General features: G+C 40.9%; 1 protein-coding gene across 1 annotated transcript; it reads left to right on the top strand.

Annotated features, from left to right (window-relative positions):
- Positions 1-12,335: 12,335 nt before the first annotated feature.
- Positions 12,336-14,234, top strand: LOC147625736 (glucan endo-1,3-beta-glucosidase 11-like). The gene is made up of 2 exons (XM_086817269.1): positions 12,336-12,510; positions 12,836-14,234. Exons 1-2 carry the CDS (start codon positions 12,438-12,440, stop codon positions 14,005-14,007), a joined length of 1,245 nt encoding a protein of 414 aa, XP_086673395.1. The 5' UTR covers positions 12,336-12,437; the 3' UTR covers positions 14,008-14,234.
- The last annotated feature ends 3,408 nt before the right edge of the window (positions 14,235-17,642 follow it).

Genomic DNA, 17,642 nt, shown 5'->3' on the forward strand with positions numbered 1-17,642 from the left:
ATGAGGATAATGAAAGGTTGTTTGTTATGCAGCATGTCGTTAATGCCATGTCTGAAAATGTTGAAGCAGCACATAAAGATGATGTATGGTACGTTGATTCCGGTGCTTCAAACCACATGACAAGTCATGGGGAGTGGTTCAAGGAGATGAAAAACCTTGAAAGACCAGGTTTTGTGGAAACAGAGGATGACGCTGCTCATCCAATTGCCCATGTTGGAGATGTGCCATTGTCTATGCAAGATGGCAAAGTGAAGTACCTTGCAGATGTACTTCATGTTCCGAACATAACAAAGAATCTGGTTTCAATTGGCCAGATGATTGAGCAAGGTTTGCAGGTTCGGTTTAACCCTGATGGTTGTTATGTTGAAGACTTTAAAGACAAGTACAGGTTGGTTGCAAACAGCAACACAGTGGGCAGAATGTTTACATTGAATGTAAACATGCCTGAAGTGAGTGCTATAATGTTTACAAATGGTTTAAGAATTGTTGCACACACAGACATTTGGCATAAAAGAATTGGACATGTGAATGTGCAGACAATGAAGTCTATGCAGACTAATAAAGGAATTGTGACAGGGCTGCCAAAGTTTAAAGTTGAAGGTATGCAGAAAATATGTGAAGCATGCCAATTTGGAAAGCAAACAAAGCATGTATTTCCACATGACAGAAATGTGACTAGAAATGCACTAGATGTTGTGCATTCAGATGTATGGGGTCCTATGAAGACCATGTCTATGGGAGGCTGCAGGTATTATGTGATATTTATTGATGACCACACAAGGAAAGTGTGGGTATACTTCATGAAGGAGAAGAGTGAGGTGTTCACTCATTTTTAGAATTTCAGAGTTATGGTTGAAAAGCAAACAGGGAAACATGTAAAGTGCCTAAGGTCAGATGGAGGGGGAGAGTACTTCCCCAATGAGTTCTCTGAATTTTTGCAGAAGAATGGTATTCAAAGACAGTATGCAGATACACTCCGCAGCAAAATGGAGTTGCTGTGATGACCGGAAAAACACGCACATTGCTGAGATTGTGTGAGCATTGATGGGAAAGAAGAATATGCCGCATAGCTATTGGGCTGAAACTGTTTCTACAGCAGTTTACATCATGAATAGAACTCCAACTGCAGCCATACATGATGTAACTCTAGAGGAGAGGTTTACTGGCAGAAAACCTGATTTGTCTCATTTGAAAGTCTTTGGATGCATTGCATATGTGCATGTGCCAGATGAGCTGAGAACTAAGCTGGATCCAAAAGCTAAAAAATGTGTGTTTATTGGATATTCCCTTGAGCAAAAGGGATACATGTGTTATAACCCTCTACACGACGTGAGTTAAGGGTAAGCAGGGATGTTTTTGAAAGATGAGCAGTTGGTATGCTGCTGAAAAAGAAGCTATTAGGGTTGATGTGAGTGGAAATGTGGTTGCACAGAATACAAGTCAGCAATCACAGTCTTTGAGTGGACCAGGAGAGTCCTCATCTAGTGGTTCAGTTGATAGACCATGAAGTGGCAGGCTGCGTCATAATACTAGTCCTGCAAATGTGATTAGTACATCACATAAAGGCAAAGAGAAAGTGGTTGAGCCCCTTAGTATGCTTGACATTTCTACAGGGCATTCTCATGTTGATGGAGAGTCTAGTGGCTCTCAGAGATGCGCCTTGATGATGATCTTGGGATACCAACTATGAGAACACCTAGTGTAAAGAAGACTATGGAAGCCATGAATGCAAAGCTACAAAGATCTGGGAGAGTGAAGAATCCTGTGCTTGCAGAGGTTTACCTATGATGGTTATGTGGCACATCACTATGCATACATGGCAAAAGTTGTGCAGGTTGTAGAGCCGACATGCATTGATGAGGCTTTTGGAAATGTGTGTTGGGAGAAAGCTATGGATGAGGAGATGGATGCACTATATGGAAATGAGACTTGGGATTTAGTGCAATTGCCTGAAGGCAAGAAAGCCATTGGATGCAAGTGGGTGTACAAAGTAAAACATAACAGTGATGGAAGCATAAGCAGGTACAAGGCTAGATTGGTAGCCAAAGGATATGCGCAGACATATGGCATTGATTATGAGGAAACTTTCAGCCTAGTTGCCAAGATGGCCACAGTGAGATTTATGATAGCAGTGGCTGCGTCAAAGCAATGGTCTTTACATCAGATGAATGTAAAGAATGCATTCTTGCATGGGGATTTGCAGGAAGAGGTGTTGCAGCCACCTGGTTATGAGGATGTGAGTCACCCCGAGCATGTTTGAAGGTTGAAGAAAGCCTTGTATGGCTTAAAACAAGCACTAAGAGCATGGTCTGACAAGATTTCTGAATATCTTGTCACTATTGGCTTCCATGTAGCCAATGCAGATTTCTCGTTGTATGTGAGACAGTGATAGAGGGGTTGTGCTTGTTGTCATCTATGTAGATGACTTGATCATTACAGGGGACCATGATGCAGAGATCTTTGATGTAAAGATCTTGCTTAGACAAAAGTTTGAAATGAAGGATCTGGGGGAGCTCAGATATTTCTTGGGCATTGAGGTGATTAGGTCACCACATGGTATTGGATTACTGCAGAGACAGTATGGCTTGGATGACATGTTGTCCAAGTATGGTATGACAGGCTGTAAGCCTATCTCAGTGCCATTGGATCAGAATGGCAAGTTGAGTGTAGATTCAGGAGAGATTTTGGAGGATCCTACTATGTATAGGCGCATATAGTAGGAAGCTTGATCTACATGATGATCACTAGGCCAGATTTGAGCTATGTTGTTGGGTTAGTGAGTCAGTTTATGCAGGTTCCTCGGAAGCTGCATTTGGATGCATTGAGACGTATACTGAGGTATGTGAGGTCTACTTTACATTGTGGACTATTTTATGAAACTGGGATAGAGATATGTGTACATGGGTACACAGATGCTGATTGGGTTGGTAGTATCTCAGATAGAAGATCTACTAGTGGCTTCATGTTTTCTTTGGGAAGTGCTGCTGTAACTTGGAGCAGCAAGAAGTAGCCTACGGTTGCTCTATCCAGTACTAGAGGCCGAGTACAGAGGTGCTGCTATGGCAGCATGTGAGGTAGCTTAGTTGAGAAAGCTACTTGCAGATTTGGGTCTATCAGTGGATAGACAAGTCATTTTTTGTGACAACATTAGCAGTATATAGTTGGCCAAGAATCCAGTTTTTCATGCTCGCACGAAGCATATAGAGGTCCACTACCATTTTGTCAGAGAGAAGGTTTTGGCAGGAGACGTTGACCTTGTTTATGTCAGCACACAGGATCAGGTCGCTGACATCTTCACCAAAGCATTGGGTACAAAGAAGCTCCGCAGATTTAGGGCTTCGCTTGGTGTACATGAGATGGAGATGAGCTCGAGGGGGAGTGTTGAGATATCGAGCTCATCTAGTGAGGCGGTGATGACCCGCCTGGGGGATAGGCCCCACACTTACACCACTGGCATGGAGGCTGTGTGACAGCCATTCTAGAGACTGGCATAGTTATAGCGCCAGCTCATTTAGTTGGGTTCACCTCTTCTTGCTAAGTGGAAGGGTCCCCGATAATATGGCATTGACGACACAATCTGGGTCCTTCTCACCAATACGCTTTGCAAATGCAGTGTGTGCGAGCACTTTAGAAGCATAACCCCCTTGGAAGAGGCAGCATATGCTGCAACCTTGTTGATGAGCACTATCTTGTCAACGTTTCTTGGAATCGTTGACAAGCATAGGACTTTGCTAAATACTTTGAGGGCTAACATGTAGAAGCTTGCCATGGGGCTGAATGCATTGTGCACCACAACAAGGTGTTGAGGTGCAATACGACCCATGTAATGGGCCAACGCAACATCTCTTCCAAAACCCTCGCGTGTGCCACCTTTACGTTAAGCCCAAGCATCTACAGAGACTATATGCTGCACACAAGAAAGAGGATTAGTGAAATTCTAGTAGTATTATCAATTATATTTATTAAATTCATACATAATTTATCTTACCATGTGTTTGAAATCAGAGCTAACCACCTCAGGCTTGCAAATGTCAATGGAGGACTTGTGTTCCTCCAACGATACTAATGTAGCGTCCTCAGACTCTCTGGTTGGCGGAATTTGTTCCTGAGCTTTTCTAAACTCCTCCCTCAGTTACAAGGCTGTTGAAATTTGAGCATAATGATGAGCTATGGTGGATCAAACACTAGAATCAACATCATTAACAAAGTGATTAGTAAATGATTAAGATGTAATTAGTGAATAATTAGCAAATAGATTAATGTAGGCATGGATACTCAAAAACCAGCAAATTTTCATTAGGGCTATGCCTCAATTTATAGAGTTTACATCAAGCATCTAATCCCATTGATTTCTCCATGATTTACTCCCAGAATATCTCCACCTTTTACCTGATTCTCTCCACCTCTTCTCTTTTCCCTGAATATCTCCCAAAATATCTCCACACTCCTAAATTCCCTCATGCTATCCATTATTCTCTCCCAGTAGATTCTTCTCACCTTTTCATAGGTTCTTTCACAATTACATCTTCTCTATCCAAGAGCTTGTTCCCACACACACCCTATTCACTTGTATATTTCAACACCTCTCCTCAAGTGAATAATCCTAGCACACCTGGACCCTGTATCAAGTTTCTCTCTTACTTGACAGTCCGCGACCAGTGCCTCAGGTCCCTAAACTCCAAGAGCTTGTTCCCACACACACCCTATTCACTTGTTTACAGCCTCTATCCAAGAGCTTGTTCCCACACACACCCTATTCACTTGTATATTTCAACACCTCCCCTCAAGTGAATAATCCTAGCACACCTGGACCCTGTATCAAGTTTCTCTCTTACTTGACAGTCCGTGACCAGTGCCTCAAGTCCCTAAACTCCATAGTCCTTGACACCCTCTCTCTCTATGTGTCCAAGGCTACTATAAGTGCCCGCGACCTTGACTAAAGTGCTCACACATACATCTACCACGTGGCCTACATCATCGGTGGCTCAGAGGTGGTTTTACTTTATTGGGGCAGGTTACATTGGGTTGTGGGCTCTCTCTCTCTCTCTCTCTCTCTCTCTCTCAGAAAAGATGATCCGACTCCACTTCCCTTGGAGCCTCCATGAAGTTTGCCGATGTCGTTCCTTCTTCACTGGGTTTGCTGTAGCAGTCTCTCGCCATGTGTCCTGGCTTTCCACATTTGTGGCAAGTGAAGGTCCTCCCTCCTACTCTGCCTCTTCCTCATCCTCGTCCTCGTCCTCGAGAGAATCCTCCTCGGGTGAAGAATGCTTTTTCCTCTCCTGCTGTTGAGTCGAGCCCTTTCTTCTCTTTGCCTCTGCTCTCTTGCTCCAGTAGAGCTGCTTCTATCTCATGTATCTTCAATTCAGGTACATTCTTTAGTGTTGCTACAATGTTTTCATAATCTCCTTTGTCCACACTCTTCAGAAGTACAGCTAATGCTTCATCATCTTCTACCTTTTTGCCAATAGCTACCAGCTGTTGCTTAATGCTTTTATATTTGTTCGTGTGTGATTAAAGGTTCACTTTCCTTCATGTCCAATTTGTAGAATTGCATTAACAGATTTATCTTTGAATTTTTTGCTTGTGTACCAAATAATTTATTGAGTTCATCCCATGCATCTTTTGCCCACTGTATCCCTGTGATATGATGAATGATTTCATCATTTAAACTGAGTGCAATAAGTCCCAATGCTTTTTCATTCCTGCTCTTCCACTCATTTTCTCCTCTCTCTGGGCATTCATCTCTCCCTTCAACTAATCCCCACAGATTTTTCCTCATCAGCAAATACATGGTTTTTGTCTGCCATGTATAAAACTGTTTCCCATTAAATTTGGCTATTTCCTGTGCTGAACTCATGGTGATGTGAAGGGGGTCTTACCTCTTGATGCAATTTCAAGATTCAAGGGCAGTGTCTACCCTTTTACAACTCAATCTGGTGTTTAATAGATGATTACAACAATTTTATCAGCATAAAATCACCAAAAATTACATTAAATTGAGGGTAACCAATTTGTACGGGATGGTTGGAGTATCAAACCAACTCCGATTTGAAATCTGAAGTTATAGGGATCTGTATCAGATACCTAATGGTTAATTTGAACCCTCAATTGTACCAAAATACAGTGATTAGCACTGATTAATCATTGATTAGCAAATTAATGCTCTGTTTTGTGTGCAAAAAACAGAGTATGCGGGGAGTCCAGATCTGGTGCCTTCCACTTCAAATGAGCTCAAATGCTTTCAAAGGCATCAATACCAATGAGTCTAGTAGAGGATTAAGCTAAGAAACACAAGATTTGACCAAATATTGAAAGCTTAATCTCTGTTTTACCAAAGTCACCTGCAGATTTGATGAAGAGCTTGGATCTCACTCTAGACTTGATGAAATTGAATTCTGTCTTCACCAGCTTATAGAGCATGCTTGATTACCCCTTGGGCTAGGAGGAATTGAATCAAGTTGACTTGATGAGCACAAGATCTGCAAAACTGTAAGAAAAAACTGCGCTGGAAAAAACGTGGAGTTCTCCTGAATGCGCCGACGGTTTGCTGCGTTTTCTTGATGGGCTTGAAGCCAAGGATGTTAGCTAGCTATGGTTAGAAGCTTTTGCCCTAATTTGATGTGTGCAAGGTGCTAGAGATCCTCCACTGGCCGGGGGTGAAGGGGAGAAGTGAAAACTCACTAAAAATTTGATTTTTTGCTAATTAATCCTAATTAATTAACTAATGGGCTCATAAATCTGATTGATTCTAGGCATGGCTCTGATACCATGTTGAAATTTGAGCATAATGATGAGCTATGGTGGATCAAACACTAGAATCAACATCATTAACAAAGTGATTAGTAAATGATTAAGACGTAATTAGTGAATAATTAGCAAATAGATTAATGTAGGCATGGATACTCAAAAACCAGCAAATTTTCATTAGGGCTATGCCTCAATTTATAGAGTTTACATCAAGCATCTAATCCCATTGATTTCTCCATGATTCACTCCCAGAATATCTCCACCTTTTGCCTGATTCTCTCCACCTCTTCTCTTTTCCCTGAATATCTCCCAGAATATCTCCACACTCCTAAATTCCCTCATGCTACCCATTATTCTCTCCCAGTAGATTCTTCTCACCTTTTCACAGGTTCTTTCACAATTACATCTTCTCTTTTACAGCCTCTATCCAAGAGCTTGTTCCCACACACACCCTATTCACTTGTATATTTCAACAAAGGCTTTGATCAGCCTCTGCAATTTTGCTGATTTTAGGATCATCCGACTCATGCACACCACCCTGCATATCGGAACAAGCCCTTGTTGCAAAGCCTCCGAGCCCTTGTTGTCGGTGGGAAATTCATCATTCACAGCTAACAAAGAGAGGCACTCAGCTTGGTTGAGCTTGTAGACCTTTTCTAGGTCATGTAAAAAGAAGAATTCCTCCCCTTCAATCACCACAGAGCTGAGCTTACTAAGCTCAAGCTTTGGCATCTCATGTGTAGCCTCCTTTCCCTTGCCCACATCTGGTACATCTAGGGTACCCTCTATAGGACCCTCCCCCACCTCTTCTCCACCCTCTGTTGTGGCTGAGGCACTTGTCTCTCTAGATTATGGCACCAATGCCTTTGACGAGGATGCTTCACTAGATTGAGGTGCCTCAATTTGGAGGAGGAGATCTTTGGCCATAACGGCCTCAACAAGCTAGTTGAGGACCTTAAGTTTAGGATCCTCCTCCTTGCCTTGTACCATGCCTCCAATTGAGGCATCCTCCACCTCTACCTCTTCATCAGAGTCTTGCTCACTACAAAGGTATATGAAAGTGGCAACCCAAGAGAGGAAATCAAGGCCAATCTTCCCCCTTTGAAGTGCAAGCATCTCCTCCTTGGTGATCTGAGTGTAGTGACCATCAAGGAGCACAATATCTTGGAATTTTTCAACCTCCTGAGGGCATTCATGTCATTCTTGTTGATATATCATAGGAGATTGCATGGCACCCAATCACCATCCTCATGTGGTAGCTTGACAGTCCTCTTGTGGTGGTAGCTTGATAGTCCAAGGCCTTATGTACTCCTCCATGTAGTCAAAAGTACCTCTGTAGTCCTCTTCTGCCAAGAGGATGGTCGTTCCAAAGTCAATCTCACGGGAGAAGATAAAGAAAAGTTCCTCTCTGTCAGGCCACTCGGTCCTCTTCAAGAACTCGGGAAACCTCTTGTATGCCATGTTTGGGCCCATGCTGGAAGGGAGTGAGACGAATGCTAGAAACGGAGAGATGAGTGGTGAAAGAGGGAAACTTTAAAACAAAGTGTTAGAAAATGAGAGAGATCCTATATTTATAGACCTCAAAACAAAGTGTTAGAAAATGAGAGAGATCCTATATTTATAGACCTCAAAATTAAACATTGGGCATTTCAGACTATAACATAAGTGACCAGTAAATAACCCCAAATTTATATAAAAATATAAATTAAATCGACAAGACATAACACAAGTGGTCATTCACAAGGAACCATCATTTTATAATAGGTTTGATACAAAACTATCTTAAGTTTTTTTTAAAAAAAGACAGCCCCTCGAGAGACGACTTGCGACACTAATTCTGAAGTTGAAATTTGCATCCACCGTTACTCTAGTCTTTGCAAACCTTTAAGCCTTCTCCAAACGTCTTCCAATCTAAACAAGGAAATTCAAGTGTAATAAATAAAACAACATATTCAAAAAACACAAAGCAACGCAAATTTACAAATATCAAAGCTCACCTTTCGTCGGCCAATCTTGATGCTTGCTTCTTGGACATCTTGAAATCCCAGAATGAGCAAATGCTCCCAAACATCTTCTAAGCTCCATTTATTGCTTGCATTCACCACCTCAATTGAACCATCAGGAAGAGTCACAGATAAATCTATGGGTGTATCCACACCCTCGCTTAATTGCAAGGGAACCCACTTCCCATTCTTCTTCATCCATCGTTCAATAGAAAAATCGAATGGATAAGTTGACGAGTCTTTAAGTATCGAAAGGTCACACTTGAAAGCACCACTTTACATGAGTAGATGTCACCTTTGTGAAACCCCTCCACAATATTCCATCCAATTCCCAAGACATTGTTAATTTGTTCAATTTGCAATTTCTTGCAAATGAACATTGTTGGGGTGGGTTGTGGAGAAAGCTTAGAGAACATAAAGACAAATAGATGGATTGGGGCAAACCATCCAAGCCCCACAGACTTAGAGGCCTTAGAAAATTTTAAGGAGGAGTGTATGTTAGAATACATCTTGTTTTTGAAAGCATTAACACTCCACCTATCCGGAACTCTACACTATGTAAAGAGTCTATATAGGGATCTCCTCAAGGCTACCATATTGTATAGGGCAAGAAGGGACTTTATAAGAGTGTGTAAAAGAATATATTTTTGTTGAAGAGAGGGCTCTATGATTCTCACCTAGAAACATAAGCTCACCTATTGTACTATGAAAAGCACTAAACACACCAGTGAGGCTTCTCAAAGGTTGTTCTTCAATATAGCTTCTTGATGGAAAAATGTCTGCAACCCACATACCATAATTAGTAAAACAAAACAAGCCATTTCTTAAAAAAATTATAACCACATACTTACAGTTGCACAAGGAAGCATCTTCCTCTCCATGGAAGGAGGAAGATACATGTCTACAGCCATGTAGACATGTATTATTGCCTTGATTTCTCCATTCTTATCTTTCTTGAAATGAAGAATCCTTTCCCTTCCAATGGTGTTCTAAAACACCACGGTTAAGAACTCGATGTGGACCTGTGGCACTTGGTTGCATATAAACCCAATCTTTCACCCTAAATGGATGCCCGATCCACTCACCTTCATGATTTGTAGTGTTGTGTAGAGAAGGTATTCAAAAAGATGGAATCACTTGGTCTCTTACTAGAGGTAGGCATAATGAGATGTATGGGTGAAGAAGAGTGAGGAAAAGAGAGAGCACAACAGCTTAAGAAATGATTAAAGAAATAGAAGATTATGAAGAAATAGAAGATTAAAGTTTCATATGGGTGAGCAAGAGAGCAAGATGAGATTAGGGAGAGTACAGTAGCTTTAGAGATGATTATACAATATAATAGAAGATTAAAGAAGCTTGTGGAAGAGGATTAGAGAGAGATTAAGAGCTTAGAGAGCTGAAATGAGCTTGAAAATGGGTTTTCCACCATAGAATATGATTAGATAGCCTTTTTTGAGGTAAAAACACCTTTATGGAGGGAAAACCAAAATTTCAAATTTTTAGGGTTTTTTTTGGCCGAGTTGCACTTTTTTATTTAAAAATGTTGGCCCATGTCATTTCAAAAAGGATATTTGACCCTTGCCTTGAACTTTGGTGTGACCTCTAGAGAGAAGTGGAAGATAGGGAGACAAGGCTAAGAAATGTAATAACTACCCTATATTTTATAGCTAAAGCTAGTGGATAGAATGTGCACTCCTCCCCCCCCTTTCCCACTGGTGGATATCTTGATTAGCACTAATTTTTTGATTAGTAAAGCACCCATTTTATAGTCCATTTTTTCCTAATGATTTTACATGTTCTTGTAAACCAATAACATGAATGAAGTTATATACATTAGTCGCATGTTGTTAATACTACAGGTAGCATATAATTACAGTAGTATTAAGAATTATGCTAGCCTTTTTATCAAGATATTATTATTAAAATTTCATGTAAAAAGAACTAAACTTTGTTGAGGCCTTAAGCTATTCTCTTCAATGATGGCATCACTTTTTCAAATATTAAAGGGCATATTGAAAACATCCAAATATGCACTTTTCCATGTGACATTTTGCACAATGATGGAATCACAATTTTTGAAATGTGAAGTTTTGGACAATTACTTTGATCCATTGGTGTAAAAGGTGAATAGTTTAAACACTTTAAAAAAATCTATACTTTGTTATCGTATAATAATCAATAACTATTTTTCTATACTTTGTTTTGGTATAGTGATCAAAGTAATATTTCTAAAGAGTTCAAGAAGTGGCATGTTCAAAGTTTGAGGAAAGTAATTATAGGTAGAAGAAGAAGAACATCTTGAGAGGGTTTGTTTCCAAAAAGATAAAGTTATAAATTCTTTTCGTATATTAAACCTTCTCTTTTTCTATTTGAAACTTTTACCTCTAGCTTGAAGGTAAAGTAAAGTATAAGTCAAATAGAAATGCAAAGAAGTAAGCATGGTTGTCTAGTGTATTTCACATCTAAAAAAATATTTTTGGGTTTTGGGCAAAAAGAAAGAATGTACTTTTTTTAAAGAGAGGGAGGCATGTTATATAGTAAAAGACATGAGACTTGGGAAAGGTAGAAAAAAATAATGTACTTTTTGTAAAGAGGGGGAAGCATATTATATAGTAAAGGTTTGGGTGGATTGTCATAGGGGTTATTTAGAATGCTAAATCTACAAGTTTTCTTAAAAAAAGAGAAATTCTCCTTGGTGATATTTTTCCTCCTCTTGCCCCACCAAATTGTTCGATGTCATCATTCATCCCAAATACACACTTCTGGAATCGTATGGTGTGATTGATGTACCAAAAAGTTTGAAGACAAAGATGAAACTTTATACGGGAGTGAAGAAGAAGCAAGGAGTACATAATGATGACATGTATCTTTTTGGAACAAAATGAATGCAATAAATTTCAAAGGTAAACTCATAGGCATGTCAATTGTTTCTGTTTTGCCTTATAAAAATTGAAAACATACATGTTATCCTAGCATGGTAGAAAAGGGGCCAAAAAGTCATGAATGGTCAATGAATGTTAGAAGCAAGTCTATCTTCTAACTACATGTTGATTAAACCTTCTACAATCATAATGTCTAAAGTGGATATGATGACTTCACAAGCCTATATTTAAGTCCATTCGGAGTCCATGTTTTTGGGATGTTAGTATGTGGAAGTTGTGCACTTAAACATAAGGCTTTAAGCTAATGGAAATTGGACAAATTACAATTACTCATGCCTTTAGAGATATGTAAGGACTTATTTTCAAGCAAAGATTTTTTTAAATTATGTAAATGCAAGGAAGGGTACTGAAGTAGTAACATGCCATCACTTTCTACTATGGGAGCAGGTAGATTCGAACCTTGTACCTACCTTTGGGGAGGTAAGGGAGGGTGTTACCGTTGGGATAAACTGTAGCATGAGGCTTTGTGTGGAGTAACTAGATATCTTAGCTACAAGGTAAATGTTTGGTGAACTTGAAATGAACTCAAATGAAAGTAGCATCTTTTACTTGTTACTTTTGCTGAATGGGGGTTGATATAGTTTGCATAATAATTATTCAGTCTCAAGTTTTGTACCCCACCACCAATGTCCAATAATGTGTGTGTGTTTTTGTGGGTTGGCGAGGTGTGTGTGTGTTTTTGTTGGGCAGTAAGGGCATGATAACATACTAATTGCAACGATTTAGAGTGGGCGTGCGGCGAGCAATGGCTGCACCTTCTCATTATCGTCTTAATCTACTCTTGGCAAGCCTAATAGTGGTCGCCATGTCCATGGCAGGTAAGGGGAAAATCTTTCAAGGATGATATCTTGTGTGTGTGTGTGTGTGTCTGTATGTGTGTGCGTGTGAGAGAGACAGAGACAGAGACAGAGCGATAGGTAGAGAGATTGACTGTGTGTGTGCGCGTGTGAGAGAGACAGAATTGACTGTGTGTGCGTGTGTGCGTGTGTGTGTGTGTGAGAGAGAGAGACAGAGGGATAGGTAGAGAGAATGACTGTGTGTGCGTGTGTGAGAGAGAGAGAGAGCGTGTGTGTGTGTGTGTGTGTGTGAGAGAGAGAGAGAGAGAGAGAGATAATGCAGGTATGGCTTGGATTGATATCGCAGGACGTGCTAATGGAAGCTTGGGAGTGAACTACGGCACACTGGCCAACAACCTCCCCTCCCCTTTGCAGGTGGCAAGGTTCTTGCAGTCCACCGTGGCAGGCCCCGTCAGCATCACCAGAATTAAGCTCTTCGACGCGGACCCTAGCATCCTCACGGCCTTTGCCAACACAGGCATCCAGATCATCATAGCCATCAGCAACGCTGACATCGTCCAAGTTGGCAACCGTGCCTCCACCTCAGCAGCCACCCAGTGGGTCCAATCCAACGTGGCCGCCTACCTGCCTGCCACCTACATCACCGGCATAGCTGTTGGCAACGAGGTGCTTGCCACGCGAGACAAAACCCTCATGGCGCACCTTCTCCCGGCCATGCAGAACCTTCATGCTGCCCTAATCACACTGAACTTAAGCTCCGTGATTAGCATTTCATCACCGTTCACTCTAGGCATTCTGCATACCTCCATACCACCTTCATCTTCATCCTTCAGAAGGCCCTCACTGATCAAACCCATCCTTTCCTTTCTAGCCAACACTAGCTCCCCCTTCATGGCTAATGTTTACCCTTTCTTTGGTTACCTAGGGGCCCCTAACCCATCTACACTAGACTATGCCCTCTTTAACTCTTCCACAGGCTACACTGACCCTCTCACTAACCTCCATTACACCAACATGTTTGATGCTCAATTGGATGCACTTTACTCTGCCATGGCCCAATTGGGCTTCTCCAACATAAGCATTATGGTCACTGAGACAGGGTGGCCTTCTCTTGGTGACCCTGATCAGCTAGGAGTGAACTTGGCCAATGCTCAAACTTACAATAATAACCTCATCAAACATGTCTCCTCTAACCAAGGAACGCCCTTAAGGCCTCATCAGTCCATTGACACCTACATTTTTGCCCTCTTTAATGAGAATATGAAGCCTGGTCCGACTTCGGAGCGTAATTACGGCCTCTTCAAGCCGGACATGACCCCTGTGTACAGTACTCCTCTGTCTGAGGATCAAATATCTCTCCATTCCTCTCCTAATAATCATCCTTTGCTGGCCTCCACAAGTTCACCTTCTGCCTCCCAACCTCCACTCTCGGCAGCTGCTCATTCATTTGCTCCTGATCTTCTTGTTTTAACTCTCATGTGGACAGCAGTATTTATATTAATCCGAGCCTCTGGGTAGTTACAAGCCTCTTTACATGCTTTAATTTTCCAATCTTATAGTATTATCTTGAGTGTCCATGCGCTCCATAGGATATAGGTTTACTATAATCTTATGTAAAAAGTGAACTAAAATCGGCCCCATTTATGTAAGAAGAGAAGTTTCTTTTTTAATCCATTGCCTCATCATAGGCCATTGATTGCCTCCCTTGTATTATACAGCTTTAAATTACATACATATATTCTTATGAATTGGTATTGCATTTAAGATGATTGTAGTCAACAAAAAAAGTTAAATGGCAGGTATACGTGTCATCATATTATGGTCTACAAATTCAAAGACCGCAGACAAGTGATCGGTTAATAAGAAGCACGAGCAAATAGGTGATCAATTAAATGCCCTTGATGAAAGATTCCGTGCATTGTTATGGAGAAGAAGATGGTTTGATTTCACGAGTCAACGTTCATAGACACGGGAATTTATAGTGAGGGTGGATACACCGTTACCTGCCCTACAACAATTAATAATAAAAAAACTGCATTGCATTTTGCTCTAAAAACACAACGGATTACCTGGAAACAATATACATAGGGAGGATGTACTTCAGTGAGAAGTCAAAAGAAAGCTAAAAACGATAGAAGAAGACTTCAAATTGTGGGATGTCAATAGCCTCCAACTGTCGGCAGTCATGTAAGGGCTGGTACGAAAAAATGCATAAGAATCCAGAGAATGCTTTCGAAACATAGCGTGATTCCGAGCCTTCCGAATAGTCCAAAGCACACAATATCTCATCCAAATGATGAAAGTGTCAAATCTAGCCCTACATGGCAGAATACCAAAAATCCAGAAGCGTTTTAACCTTTGAACGATGGAAAACATCCTTGGAGTTGTGAGTGAGTGCTTGCAAGAAATTTATGGACTCTGTGCAATGCCAAAGAAGATGAGGAACAAATTCTACATGTCGTTCACATCTACAATATCCATTGTTTTGGTAGAAAAGCAGAAACTGGAAGTATTCCCAAAAGATATCTCCACAAGAATAGATGTTGTTTGAGAGGCAACTTACAACCCCAGATTGTTCGAAGTCTTTGTTTCCACCATTTAGTAGTCTTATGCAAATTCCATAAAGCATCAGGTTGAATCCAAGGTCAAGGAAGCAACACTTTGTACACATTACTTGCCGAAAACGCATTCAATCGAAGAGTGTTGGTATGACCAACAAGTTGTCAATCATGAAGTATGTCTTGATTATCCAAAGGTAGGATGGGTTCAAAAGACTGTAACAAGATAGTAATAGTTTTCCACACTTGCTTGTGATGCAAACCCAAGCTATGTTTCAAACAAGCTTATGAGAAAGTCATCACAAATCCATTATCTATGATAACATCCGCCATAGTGGTAACTACAATAGAGGCTAAAAAGCATGCCTTTCGTGGTTCTTGTACTGCAAGTGGTTGAGGAAACACCAAAGACCAATGGATGCTTTCCAATCGAAAAGAATTCACACTTAGTACATCTCTTCCATGCCAGCAAACAAAAGACAGAGCAAATTTCCAATCACGAAGAAAAGAAGATGCATAAGGACATCTCGGAATTTTCCATTCAAATTTACTAATCATTGCTTCACAGCATTGAGAAATGTGTCAATTGCCATAAGCTCTAGTTCTTACTAAAGCACACATGTCTGCAAGCATTATGGCCCATGGCTAGTGAAGTGGTGGCTTTTCTTGCCAAAAGATGATAATGCAGATCAAGTATATATAATCCACCTTTCATTTTAGGAGTGCAAACCACACATTGTCTTAAAAGACGTAGCGCTCTCATACGATGCTTCATTTTCCACAACAATTCCAAGGAAAGAGGACATAAAAGAATCAATATCAATTTTACGCTAGATCAACTCAAGCAAATAAAACTGCACATATGCCACAATGATAAATTGAACAATTTTGAGACGCACATGTAAAGGCCAATAGAAAGCTTCCAATATGCTAGCTTGGCCTTCAATTTGTTCAATACCCAAAGAATAGCATCCATGCACGCACACGCACACGCACACGCACACACACAATCTCTTTAAGGTCCTTGGGAGGTTGAATGGCCTATGGAACTAGTAGCCACGAAATGCATGGAGGATTGAGAATCTATATATGTGATTGGTAAGGACGTGGTCTATAAAGTCAGGTAGTCGAATACACTAAGGAAAATGACAAGACTGAAGTAGATGCCAGTGGTCGAAGTCCTGAACAATGGCTACCCTTTTTCAACAGGCTGCCCATTTTTTGGCGGTCTTCTGTTTCAGCTGGTGCATGGTAAGGTCCTCTCCTATCCATAGATTCGTACATATCAATGGATTTACAGCCTATTTCTTTCGTTCTGAATGTAGGAACAGCATGGTCTGCACCATCATGTTTATTGCTATTGAAGACTCTTATATGTTCCATGTCAACGTTGGTGGAGAGAGAGAGAGAGAGAGAGAGAGAGAGAGAGAGATGCAACAACTATGAACAACAATGTTGGCTTATTTGAATTCCTTTTCCAACCAGGTTGTGGATGGTTAAAGAATTTAGGTACAGCTGCCACTTAGGAGGGCTCACCTACATTACTAGCTTTTTGTGCAGATTGAGGTGCATAAGAGCAAGGGTATCGATTACAAACATTGACGTAACTTATATACCCAGAGAACCAGACTGGCTAACATTAAATTCCAAACTGATTAAATAATGATTTACCGCATACAAGTATCAAGAGTCAGACCCAGAAGGTGATCAAGAGACCCATAGAGAATCAAAGAGAAAAACATGCAAATCCTGGTCCAAGCTAAAGTATAGGATAATATCTACGCTGCAGCACAGACTACTCCAAGTACAGTATAAACACTGAGCATAAGACCAAGGACAGAAAGCTGTATGATCCTAGGAACAGAGGATCAAATGGTCCGCTGTGGTGTTATCAAGTACATAGAAGATCCTAATACTACTCAAGTGCAAGCAACTATGTAGCTGCACAGTTAAAATAGTATGAAGCCCGTGTGCAAAGCAAAGCCTAAAGCAAGTAGAAGCTCGAACCAGTTTGGGTTTGTCACGCACCGAGAAATCTTGGCAACCCAAGACTATGTGAAGAGATATCAATGGAGAAAACCAGTCTGACCATCAGCAGCACAGTCTGTTGTGCAGATTCATGGCTCTTCACAAGAACATGCTACAGCCCCCAATGATCCAAAGGAACACAGTATAATTGAAAAGCTTAGCAGCCATCTAACCCTAGTGTAGAGGGCAAGAAGGGTTGGCAGACCCCGATAAAGTCTAGTACTGAAAAGAAAAAAACCACAACTCCAGACAGGTGCTCAGACCGCTAATTGTGCCATCATATTATGCAGTCAGAGGTACAATCCTAAAAGTAAAGATGTGAATGGAGCAAAATATGCTATGCTGTGAGCAAACCCAGAAAAAACCTGTTATCCCAGGAACTTAATGAAATCACAAGCAGCAAGTGCATACAATAGATATGATGGAAAACCATCACCACAGACGGAAAATATGACTTCCAAACACATAAGACATGATCAAGTAGTGATAGAGGCTCGAGTGTTAGCTCCACCGGACGATCAAGGAAGTCACCAAGATCCTCCACAAATGGCTGCTGAAGTCATTGAA

This window comes from Cibotium barometz, chromosome 23 (genome assembly GCF_041138505.1).
Source record: "Cibotium barometz isolate CiBa-2024 chromosome 23, ASM4113850v1, whole genome shotgun sequence".
NCBI lineage: Eukaryota > Viridiplantae > Streptophyta > Polypodiopsida > Cyatheales > Cibotiaceae > Cibotium > Cibotium barometz.

Coding starts and splice junctions, on each gene's coding strand:
- LOC147625736 (XM_086817269.1), top strand. CDS start 12,438: ATGGCTGCACCTTCTCATTATCGTCTTAATCTACTCTTGGCAAGCCTA. Junction 12,511..12,835: donor GGTCGCCATGTCCATGGCAG/GTAAGGGGAAAA, acceptor TTGATATCGCAG/GACGTGCTAATGGAAGCTTG.